The sequence below is a fragment of the Strongylocentrotus purpuratus genome, unplaced genomic scaffold (genome assembly GCF_000002235.5).
Source record: "Strongylocentrotus purpuratus isolate Spur 01 unplaced genomic scaffold, Spur_5.0 spur5_scaffold_9, whole genome shotgun sequence".
In the NCBI taxonomy this organism is placed as follows: Eukaryota; Metazoa; Echinodermata; class Echinoidea; order Camarodonta; family Strongylocentrotidae; genus Strongylocentrotus; species Strongylocentrotus purpuratus.
The window spans coordinates 20,450,053-20,462,382 of NW_022145615.1; the positions used below are offsets into that span (position 1 = coordinate 20,450,053).

The 12,330-nt window shown below is 38.4% G+C and overlaps 1 protein-coding gene across 1 annotated transcript; it reads right to left on the reverse strand.

Annotated features, from left to right (window-relative positions):
- Positions 1-2,539: 2,539 nt before the first annotated feature.
- On the reverse strand, positions 2,540-10,377 carry LOC589500 (cholinesterase 1-like). The gene is made up of 8 exons (XM_030976374.1): positions 9,887-10,377; positions 8,945-9,094; positions 8,445-8,522; positions 7,640-7,758; positions 5,955-6,116; positions 4,221-4,831; positions 3,606-3,775; positions 2,540-2,667 (listed from the first exon to the last, which is right to left on the reverse strand). Exons 1-8 carry the CDS (start codon positions 10,353-10,355, stop codon positions 2,540-2,542), a joined length of 1,887 nt encoding a protein of 628 aa, XP_030832234.1. The 5' UTR covers positions 10,356-10,377.
- Between the last annotated feature and the right edge of the window lie 1,953 nt (positions 10,378-12,330).

Consider the following 12,330-nt stretch of genomic DNA (forward strand, 5'->3'; position numbering starts at 1 on the left):
GTTTCGTTTTTTTTAAATAGGTGTTGAATATCTCCAAAAAGGAATCTCTTACATGAAGTACAGTTCCAACTACAAAACATTTTTATGCTCTGGTGCTTCCAGTAAATGTAAAAGAACAGAAAAGTAAAGGAGAGAGTCAGTTTAACGGGCGTGCGGTGATATTTTTTGTGAGTCATTGCGCTGCAGTTTTCAGTCCCTGTTAAGTTCCTGGTCCGATGGCTAGAATGGTTGATGTATTGTCTCGTAAATTATAAATAGGTTGATACCCTTGAATGCATGACTGGAGAGATACAGTATAGTCGTATTAAAAGGCAAGCGAATGGCCATGCAATGATGTCACACATCAGATTAGTAATGCATGGCAAGTCAATGGTTCACTGATTCTACACTCATCTGTTGATTGTTTAGTGGATTTGAAGCACAGGGATGAAAAGTATGATGTAATATTTGGGACTGTGATGAAAAGTCAATCCGAATTGTACATACAAGTAATGATAAGATGAACAAATTTCCTGCAAATACTCTCTCATTCACACACTCTCTCTCTCTCTCTCTCTCTCTCTCTCTCTCTCTCTCTCTCTCTCTCCCTCTCTCTCTCTCTCTCTCCTCTCTCTCTCTCCCTCTCTTTCCCTCTCTCCCTCCCCCTCCCCCTCTCTCTCTCTATCTCTCCCTGTTGCTATCACTCCCAAAATGATAACAAATCATGTGTATCTATGGCATGTACCAAACAATATTCATTTCTCATTTATATGGTTGTAATAAATATTCTATTTTTATGTTGCAATACTTCAATGTGAAGAGGGTCATAGCCATTCAGAATGCACCCATGTGTCATTATTAAATGGTAGAAAACATGGATACTGTACATTATACTCATGTAAATGCATGTACACACTACTCCTTGGAGAGGGTCGGATACTTGACCCCACCCATGTTAAATTTTTGTCTTTCACTGGTGTGCTTTACTTTTCATCATTCAATAGTTCTTTCATGTAGATATCATTTATCTCTTGTTTATAGTTTTAACAAGTAGTTTCTCGTCAGATCTAGTGTCAATTAATCACTTTGTATGTGCGTGTATAATGATTTGTTCATTAACACATTGCGTTTTTTTAGTTTATACAACATGGTGTTTTCCGCAAATGTATAACTTGAATCATATTAAAATGTTATCCTGTTAAAAAACATTGTTTCTCATCGGGCCTTTTCATGGCACTTGGTGCAAGCTCTACGCAATATCCCGCACATTGTTATATTTGTCATGAGTAAAAGGAAACCATCGGTAAAATGACAATGTACATTTCCTTGTTCATTACTAAGAACCATGACTTCATTGGTAAACATTTAATTTGCTCTTTTTCTATTTAAACTATCTTATACTACTTTTAAATGTGTATTGTAATTCTGATTTGTCATGAGTAAAAGGAAACCATCGGTAAAAACCACTTTAATTCATTATTTCTGCCATTTGCAATGAGTATGTATGATTATGTTCAATGACAATGTACATTTCCTTGTTCATTACTAAGAACCATGACTTCATTGGTAAACATTTAATTTGCTCTTTTTCTATTTAAACTATCTTGTACTACTTTTAAATGTGTATTGTAATTCTGATCATTTTCTGTCATCCTTTTGGTAGAGAGTCTTTAAAGTTTGAAACATCAAAATTACTTTATAAAAATTAAGAAAACATGTGTTTTCAGATGCTTTAATTTTGGGTTTAATTTGTAACTTGTTGTGTACCATGTTACATTGTAATGAGCCCCCTGTTTGTCGACATTATTTGATATTACCTTAAACGAGTGAAATATTTTATTCTGGTAATCTAGATTATAATTAAAAGGTGTCTCACACTTTAGAATTAACTATTACTATCATGTTATATTATGATACTGACTAACAAAACATAATCATGATTTTTTTTTTCTCAATAAAAAACATTGAAGACAAAATAATGTATTTATTTTTTATTGTTGAATAAGATGTGCGAGAAACTAAGAGACGGTTTAGAGTTGTTACAAGCAAGAGGGGAAAGAGAGGACATGAACATAGATAAAGGAAGGGGCACATGCGTAGGGAGGAGAGGGGAAAGAAATGGGCAGAGGCTGCACACACAGGGCATAATAGATATAGCTGGGCCTCTTGAAAGGCTGCAAGATGAAGAAGATGGAGTTAATGCAGATGAGGAGGTGGAGAGAAAAGATAGAGAGAAAAGATGAAGAGAATATTGAATACACAGGCACTGACAAGAGAGTAAATGAAGAGGAAATGCAAAGAGCAAGAAGGGGATAAGCTATACGGGAAAAGGGTGGAGAGAAGATGCACAAGAGAAGGATGGAGGGAAGGTACACAAGAAAAAGAGGGATGAAAAGAAGGTTCAAATGAGAAAGATAGAAGATACAAAAGAAAAGGTAGAAATAAAATAGAGTATAGAAAGACGGAAGTGAAAAATACAAAGGAGAGTGATGAAGAGGAAACCCAAAAGAGGAAGAGGTGGAGAGAAGTACGATTCAGTTTCCTTTTCAGTTATTGGTTTTTAAGGGCTAGCATCAGGGCATTGGTTTTCCTTGTACTTTTCGAATTCACTCGTCCAGTCATTCATATCTGTGTCCCGCCATCTTGCGTACTGATCCTGCCAGTCTGAATACAGTTCATCAGGAGGGGCTTCGTATTTTGGAAATGAAAAAAAAAAAAAAAAAGTTACGTACCAAAGTTTATCAAATATTATATGACTGAATAATTTCAACTAGATGATAAAATAGGTGGTCAATATTTTAATACGAATTTTGCTATTAAACTCCTGAAATCAAATAATGTGATATTTATATGTGTAATCAGGCGCGTACACAGAGGGGGGGGGGGGGGTTGGGAGGTTAACCCCCCCCCCCTTGGTATTTTTTTTTGTGTAAACCCCCATAACCCGCCTAACCCCCCCCCCCCCCTTTGGATTTTTTTAAATTTTTATTTATTAAAAAAAAAAAAAAAAAAAAAATCCCATGGCTGTCCTTAAAAAAGCTGACCTTACCCCCCCCCCCCCCCAACGGAGCAAAATGTCAAATTTTCAAATTTCGAGACCAAAAAAAAAAAAAAAAAAAAAGTGTCCCCCCCCCCCCCCCCCCCCCCCCCATATATTAATGTAGCTATACAATAATGTTTCTTGACTAAAATCGACCGATTGGTTATTCCCGTTCGGATATTATATATCACAACTACATATTCTGAGATTTTCATGGTCACAGCTACCATTGTATGGCCGTAGGCGCTATTTGAAATTTATCAAAATTTACCGGGAGCACCGGTACATTTTTATATTCAATTTATCTCGAAAGCAGAAGTGTTTTAGGGGCTAAATTTTCTAGTGCTTATAATAATTCCACAGGGGCATCCAAATGTACCAAAATTGTACAGAATCAATATCCAGCAAATTTTCAAAATTTCCCCAAATTTTAAATACCTTTAAGATATCCCTGACCAAATATTTTATGTGCGTCGGACTTATTGAATTGTGCTTCAAATTCAATCTACTTTATAAATACTCACACCCTCACATTACGATGTCAGTTTACACATTTCTGATTTTTAAAAATGTCATCATCACCTACCTGCTAGGTAATGAAGGTCCGGCCAATGGTTCAACCAGAAAGAACACGATGACGCCCTCATCGCCCGTCCGTTGGTCATGTTCAATGACAACTGCTTGTATTCTTGGTCGGGCATGGTGTACTTCGGCCATTCGGGGTAATCCCTGCTCCCTATCGGTTCATTTGGGTTGCTATAAAAATATTAAAAAACATGCAAAACAAACCGTGCGGGGGAATGCTTGCCTAGAAAATTTCAACACAAGTAGGGGTGCCTCGACAATTAAGTTTGCAAAAACAAGCAAAGTAAAGGGGCCCCGACACTTTTGCTTACAAGTTGGAGGTAGATTTGCCCAAAAGAAGTTTAGCCTAATTCTAAAACATGATTGAAATATATATACAATCATATATATATATAAATAAGAATGCATAGAACAGGACCCCGTCTGATAAAGAGTTGATATATTATTATTAATCATAACGTATTTGCCATTTATATCAATCGCACCTATGTACATAAGAGATAGGATACTACAAACTTGCGATCGAATATAGGACCTGCGATTGATTCAAATCAATCGCAACTCTTAATATAAGACGGTTCCTGATATCATAAGTTTTACTAAATCAAGTTCTTACCCGGATTTAACGAAGTTTGACCAGTATCTCATGAACTCAATGGACATGAATTTCTCCTCGTCTGTCTGTCCCACGACACGTTCGAACGACGGGTTCAAGTCCCAGGCAAACACATACTGTATATCTTCCCCATGAGCCGCCCCCATCCACTTGGGTACGCCCCCAAACAATGACCAGGATGGGTCATGGGTCATCTCATAGCGGTACACCTCAACGCCCGCTGACTGCAGTCCACGCACAAGGTACTCCGTGGGGCATGCGAACGCTTGGTCGGTCCCGAGCCGGATCAAGGCGTCGAACTGATCCGCGGTTTCGTTGTCGGCGATGGACCAGTCGACGTACCATTGCTCGACCGCAGTAACCTCCACCGGGTCTTTAGCATACCAAAGGTTCCGCGGCAAGATGCTACGAAATTCGGATATATTCATTGACGGTTTCGAGAAGAGGGAACCGGGGAAGAACTGGTACATGGCGTTATTTGAACCTTCGTCTTCATTCGTTCCTATCAGGGTTGGGAGGTTCTGGAACCGGTGTCTCTTTACCATCTCAATCGGATTGTCCGGCAAGAAATGACCGTCGACAACCGGTTTCGCAAAGTAACCACTTCCATACTGTACATAAGACAATAAATACAGATCAGGAGAGGTAATGAGAAAAGGTATCAATGAGTTCAACCATAAGCAGAAAATTGCCAAAACGAAAATTAAAATATATTAAACAAAGAGGGAGCACCATTATGCACACGATCAGAGCCATCTATACACAGAGTTTGGCCAACTTGGTTTCACTGGGTCACTGGCTTTCGTGCTTGCCCAACATAGCAGTAGTCGCCATATTGTGTCCAACTCGAACCGGGTTGGCCAAACTCTTCTAATCAATGGCACATGCAGCACACGATCACAAAGGCTTCCAAAAATCAACCTTATAGGCCTTGTGCGCCGCTTGTGCGTCACCTTTTGAAATGGACGAAGAAAATCACAATGACTATGACATATAATACAATACAAGAGGATATTGCGGTTGCCGAATTCAGAAAGGAAGTTTGTCGATAAACCTAGGTTTATGTGCATCATAACGACGCGTTTCGACGCGTCTTGGTTTGTAAAAACGCGTCGAAACGCGTCATATGACGCACATAAACCTAGGTTTGTCGACAAACCTCCTTTGTGAATTCGGGTCAAATTGTGATCGAGTCAAAGGAAATGTTTTCTCCGGCTGTAATATCCGTTTAGCGCTGTGGTATTTTAGCCCCGTATTCGAACTCGACCACACGGTGTATTTGGAGTTCCGCTAGGTACCCACACCTGGGTCGAGAGAGTCATATTTTGTAGACAAAAAGAGTTTTCTAAAGACACACACATGCATGCATGTACCGGGCAGAAATTTGAACCCCAATCCCTCGATAATTGGTGGTGAAGTGAAAGAACTATTAAATGTAATGTTCTAACAATAATGGGTCGTAATTTTACCAAGCATATGTTTTACGTGTAATTTTAATTTGTCACTGATGTATACTTTGTAAAAAAAAATTAAAAAAAAAAATGAATAAACCATTTTAAATAAATAAATAAATAAATAATGATAATTGATTTGATGGATATTCCGTGGATGAAGTCTTATGCACCGCGGTGTTGTTTATTTTGTTAAAAAAATTAGGACTGAACTGAATTGAACTTCAAATCCATATGGAAACAGTATTACATTTATCTACCTTGAATTGGTCCATAGACTCACCCGTTGTTCCTGTAAGAGCACATCAGCGTTAACCTCCTGTAGACACTTTAACATCAGCCGACTACTGTGTGTAGTACAGTTGAGGGATGCTGCAAACTCGTGAGCATCTTCAACACATACGTCCATAGGACTCCATGCAAATGGACATATTGCGTTGCCACTCTAAACAAAAACAAAAGCAAAGTTTAGTCGTTAAGATTTGAAATCACATGGTTAATGTCATGAAGCTTTCTCATTAAAAATCCACATGGTCGTTCACAATTATCATATATTTATTCAAATTAATAATAAGTGACAAAATAATGAGTTTGTTTCATTGAGAAGCAATACAATGTGAAAGGACCATACTATCGTGTACAAAATATATTTATATTTTGAGGACAAAGTTTTCGTACAGTGAATAATCTGTACAGTCTGAAATATTTTCCAAGCTCTACTAGGGTTTGCGATACATATCAGCGACTTAACGAGTGGTGTTTCCTTATTGTGAATTAGGTTTGACATGCGAGCGAGCACGACAACCGAGCAGGAATTAACTCAGAGGAGGGGTATTCCTCTCGAATATTGTGCATTCGAGACTTGTTTTAAGAATAATATAAAACCCACCACACACTATACAATCTGACTACTATCCGATTTTGGAAGTATTTGATTAAGGATCTGAATAGTCAAAGGATTAATGAATCTCAATTTCAATACATGACAAGCTTCTTTGGCAGAGGAAAAGCTAAATCAGCTAAGAACCGTATATGTGCATCAGTTTGACGTACCTCGACCCCCCCCCCCCCCCCCCCCCCCCTCTGCGTATGCAAAATACGTCTGAACAAAACGTTCTGTAAACGTTTTACAGGACCTATCCAAGGACGTTTAATTTGTAACGTCCAAAAACGTTTTCTGAACGTCTTCAAAAGTCCTAGCTCTGCAACAAAAAATTAATGTAAGGTCCCAACTTAGACGTTATATTAACGTTTTTTAAACGTTTAATATGGACGAAGACGTACGAAACCTGATACGAACGTTCTGTAAACGTTCTGAAAACGTTTTGAGTTTGCTGGGGTGACGCCAGACCAGTAGTGCGGTTGTCTACAATTTGAAGCCGATTCGGCTTTTATTGTAACTAGAAGCCTTAAATGCTCTAAAATTCAGGTTGATAGAATTCATATCATTATTTAGAGCCTAATTCAGAAAGAAGATGTTTGTTTAGATTTCTTATCTAATAATAATTGCAATTTCTTCGATGATTGGATCGCAGGGGGATCTTATAGTGCGCGATGGATTTGAAGCAAAACACTATCGTTGCGCAATAAGGGAGTATCGCAATTAAGAACACCTTACAGTTTCAGTGCCAGTGGTGTCTTGTCATGACCATGTCGTGACGTATAATGTAGATTATGCTTTTTTGTGGATAAAGTTGTATTTCTCACTCTTTAGAAATAATCCATGATATTTTTTTTGAGATTGACAGTCGAAACTCTTTCAAACTTGCCTAAAAACTTATCTTTTTGAGCAAATGTTTAGATATTGACTTTATTGGATAGGAGCGGTAAGGAGCCTACATGTGCCTTTGAATGGATTCAGCAGATATATGGCACCTTCATTATAAATGCTGCGAATCATCATCATCATGTTCCTAAATTGAAAAACTCTGAAAGTGTGTTTTCGTCTGAGAAAGTGTACGAGGATACCTGCATGATGGCACGGTGGAAAAGGCCCTCTGAAAGCGGAGACAGCATGTGAAGACTCACGCTTGCCCCTCCTGCGCTTTGCCCAGCGATCGTCACCCTTCCTGGGTCACCTCCAAAAGCTACCAAAGACAGAGCAGTACACAACGGAATATGAATAGTAACGATAGCTAGCTACATCATTTTATATAGCGCACATAAAAACGGTTCATAAAAACACGATCCTATAGTAGGGGATATGCTTAATGCGCCTACAAAGTATAGTAGTGTAATCTTGGATTTGGCGAAGCTGCCCTAAGGCGCTGAAAGTATCCACTGAGTAAGCATTATCAGGTACCCATTTAATTATATACACCCGGGTTGAGAGTGGCAATCGAAGACTATTTAAATGTATTACCACAGGACACCGGTGCCGCGGTGGGACTCAAACCAAGAACTGTATGATCCACAGTTCGGTGACGTATGCCCTAGACCGCGGCACCTTTACAACTTGTATCCATGTAAACAAAATAATAATCTAGAATTTTGTCCTGTTAAGTCAATAATGAGCGAGATCTATGCATCTGCATTTTTACTTATAAGGTAAACATAGGATCTACTTCAAATTAGATTGACAATGTAAATAGGCCCATTGTATCATTTTGGCAACAGAAGAGCATTTTAGGCCTACTGGTCACTGGAAATTAAAAGTTTGTAAATTGTATCCATTTTGGGGTACGTTTTACTTAACAAACATGTAAGTACTTTTTCTACCATAAACTCAATAATGGCAAACATTTTTATACCTAGCTTTCTTTAGTGTGTATACCTTCTATATTTTCTTGCACCCATTTGAGCGCCATTATTTGGTCTTTCATACCCATATTTCCAGGCGCTACGTCGTCTCCTGAAAATGAAGAACAAAAGAAAAACAACACTTTATACTTCATACTTAATGTACGTCGTTTTGTTGCTTTATATCAACCATAATCTACCTTATATCTGTATATTTCATTGTAAGTAAAAAAGCTCTGTTATTGTTTCTTTCTGAAGTTGTATTTTTTTGTAATCACTGATGCCAAAATACACTTCATAAATCTAATTGCGGGACATGGATAAAGACAATTCAATTTTAATTTCAATGTTATCATTTCCACATCCGATAAAAAGACAATAATAAACATGAATTACAGTGAAAATGTCCGGAAATCCAACAACAGAAATACAAAAGAAATTTAATGATTACATTTGTTTGCTTAAAATGATCAAAATAAATAGAGTAGAACACTCAAGAGCTCATCTATTAGCCTATCGCACTATCAATCTTACCCGTCGTCAGGAAACCAAAGACGCCGAGGCGGTAGTTGACGGCGACCACGATGATGTCGGACATGGCGACCAATGGAACGCCATCGTAGGAATGGGACGAACCCGATCCTATCAAATAACCTCCACCATGTATCCAAACCATCACGGGGGCTAGAGAGGTGGGCTGAAAACAGAGAGAGAGAGAGAGAGAGAGAGAGGAGCAATTGTGTTTATTTTTTCTCTTTCCAGTAATTTACAATACCTTTCATAACAGTGCAAGAATAAGGAAAGTTGTGTGTTTGTTTTTGCTTTTTGTTTGTATTTTACTTTTGTTCTGTTGGTTTGAATAGGAATCCACTACTCCAGATGGTAATGTGATTTGTTATCTGGCCAATTATCACGTATATATTGAAAGCAATCTTTACACAAAAAAACTTATGAAGGCCCATCTTTAACTCACACTTAGCTATAATCATTGCCATTATCATGAGGGAAAGAGGGATCACCCTTTAATTCGTTTTGTTAGGATCCCGAAAAAACTCCATGCATAATGTGACCTTACCTATATGATGATTCACAGCATTTGTATGGCCCCATATATCTGTTTCAATAAAACATTCAAAGGCGCGAGCTCCTCCAATGAAGTTAGCATTTAAATGTCTGGAGGAAGATGTGAGTTTTGAGTGAAGCTTTAACGTGGTCAAGGTTGTCGATTTCGCGAATAGATGATGGGAGGGAATTCCACCGTTTCCACGGGCGAGGAGCAATAGAGGAAAGTGCCATCAACGGCCTATAATTGGCTCCTACTATAATGTTTCCATAATCTTTCATTTAAAAAAGAAAAAAAATTCTTGTCTCAGATTTGGCAGACTTGTGTCTCCCGGTAACAACATGCTAACATTTTTTACGAGAGTGTCGACGCTCTCCCTTGCCCTCTCCATATAGAAAAAATCCCGGCGCTGCCCCTGACGTTTTTACTCACCTTCGGAGACGGAGTGTAAATACTTAAGAAGAGGCAATCCTCTCCCATATCACGCCCCTCAATCGGATTCCCTGGTAGATCTGTTAGATAGTCCAGAACCATCATCTGCAGGCACATATCTTGGTCCTCCGTCGCGTTGTAGTTCCCTCTGTACGCGTACGGATTCGGGTCTTGGAACCGAAGTGCCCCGACCGGTGGCTCGGCGTAGCGAACCCCCAAGTAGGCGTCCACCGATTTGTTGACCCCAAGAAAGTCAGGCTCGTCGTACTTTACGGTGATGCCGGTGATGACGGTGCCTTCAGGGTCGGGGAGTGTTGCCTTGGGCCAGCCGATCACATGAGCGGTGGCGGCAGTAGTCGTGGAGAATTTCATCAGAGAAAGTATCAATGGAATAACTTGAGATACTTTCAAAATCATTGTTCCTGGATCTGCATACACTTCCTCAAACATTAACTGATGAAGAAAACGAGCAAGATATTACATGCAAGTAAAACCTAAAATAGATAGCAGGATCTAATAATCATTTAGAATTCGTTTCCCGCCTTTTTCTTATCTCTCTGCCAATATATTTCACCCGTGTATACAAGTAATTCCACTATTGCAAAGTTTACCGAGCAGTGTTTTGAAATAGGAAATTAATATTTTTTGTACTAATGCGATGACAGGCCTATGTGTTACAACAGTAGAGCAATGCCGGTCAAATATTTGTGAAGGACAATTACTTTTAGATAGGTCTAATGGCAAAATCATCATTCTTCTCATGGTTTTTAATAAATCATTGTATATCAATTCACCCAATTCAAATAGAAACAGTGATAACATTTGATACTTCGAACCTGTTTAATCTTTAGCTCAATGCCCTTTCTGGACGAACGTTTAAAGTCCTCTCGCCTCTTGAGGCCGTGCCCCCCCCCCCTCCCTCCCGCCACACATTGGCAACAATTGAAGAGAACAAGAGAGAGAGAGAGAGAGAGAGAGAGGTGGAGAGAGAGAGAGACAGACAGACAGAGAGAGAGAGACAGACATACAGAGAAATAGAGAGAGAGGGGGTAATTAATTTTGAATATGATATTCATGTTTGTTTGATCATCTCGACATTGTAGTTTTTGTTTCCTTCAAATTACTTTAATATTAATTGAACTGGGAAAAGATTGATGTGCTGTTGTAATTATTGTTTTAGAATATATTTTCCCCCCCTTCTCTCTCTCTCTCTCTCTCTCTCTTTCTCTCTCTCTCTCTCTCTCTCTTTTCTTTCTCTCTCTCTCTCCTTCCCTCCCTCCCTCCCTCGCTCTCTAGGTTCATCTCTGTTTCTTTTTATCTGTATATCTCTCTCTTCCACTCTTTTTTTCTCTTTCTCGCAGCCCCTCTTCCAGTTAAATCTGTCCATCTGATTAGTGTTCATATTATAATTATATATTTATTAAACCATTTGAAATAAAACTCATTGAGAGTTTACTTCTTCGCTGTGACCGGTTTCAATTGTATTTCTTCAGATCCCTCACTCCCCTTTTCTGTAGAGATAACATTGAAACCAGTCATAATGAATAGGTGAACTCTCAAGGGTTTTTATTTCAAGTGTTTTAATCATTATTTGTATATTACCGTGACGGAGAATCATTCAAATTGATATATTTGTTATATATATATATATATATATATATATATATATATATATATATATATTATATAAAACATATAATTTATATCCCTTTCCCTTCCTCCTCCTTTCTCTTTCTTTTCCCCTCCCATTGCTACCCATACGTCCTAACCTATCTTTTGTCGACGGCAAACTTAAAGGGGCATGTTCCCCGTATTCCAGAGGGCGCTCAAAATACGCACGCGCTGGCGGACGGCGCTATAGCTGCCTATTGACACCAACAGAATACGGCTCTTACGCAGATGGCATGTGCCGATAACTACGCTGGCGGGAACGTGCCCCTTTAATCAAGAGTCGGGAATCGCATAACAGTCACCTCGCAGTGTCACCGAAAACGTTGACAATTAAATATCAATTTTAAATATCAATTTTAGGAAGGAACAAATCGAAACAGTTTCATACTTGCTCGTGTTTTTTTAATTCATGAGTATTTTGTAGCGAAGATGATCAATGATTCTGAAAGACACATATATATATATAGGGCAGTGAAACATTTTGTAACAATGTAAGATACGTATACATTTTTAAAATGTCATGCAATGAAATCAATTTCGACGAATAAAATACAATGAAAATTCAATGAATTGAATGACATTGAAAGGCATTTGTTCCAGAGTTTTTATTATCTTCTTGGATAATTCCACGGACTATTTGTTTCTCAGATACTCTCAAAACAAATGAACCATGGTTATGGATACATATTTCAACAAGTTTTGCATAATTATGTCAATGAAATGTAGGGGGAAAAGAAATCGATTGATCGTTGAG

Coding starts and splice junctions, on each gene's coding strand:
- LOC589500 (XM_030976374.1), bottom strand. CDS start 10,355: ATGTTTGAGGAAGTGTATGCAGATCCAGGAACAATGATTTTGAAAGTA. Junction 3,776..4,220: donor TCAAACTTCGTTAAATCCGG/GTAAGAACTTGA, acceptor ATATTTTTATAG/CAACCCAAATGAACCGATAG. Junction 2,668..3,605: donor GGACCTTCATTACCTAGCAG/GTAGGTGATGAT, acceptor CAAAATACGAAG/CCCCTCCTGATGAACTGTAT.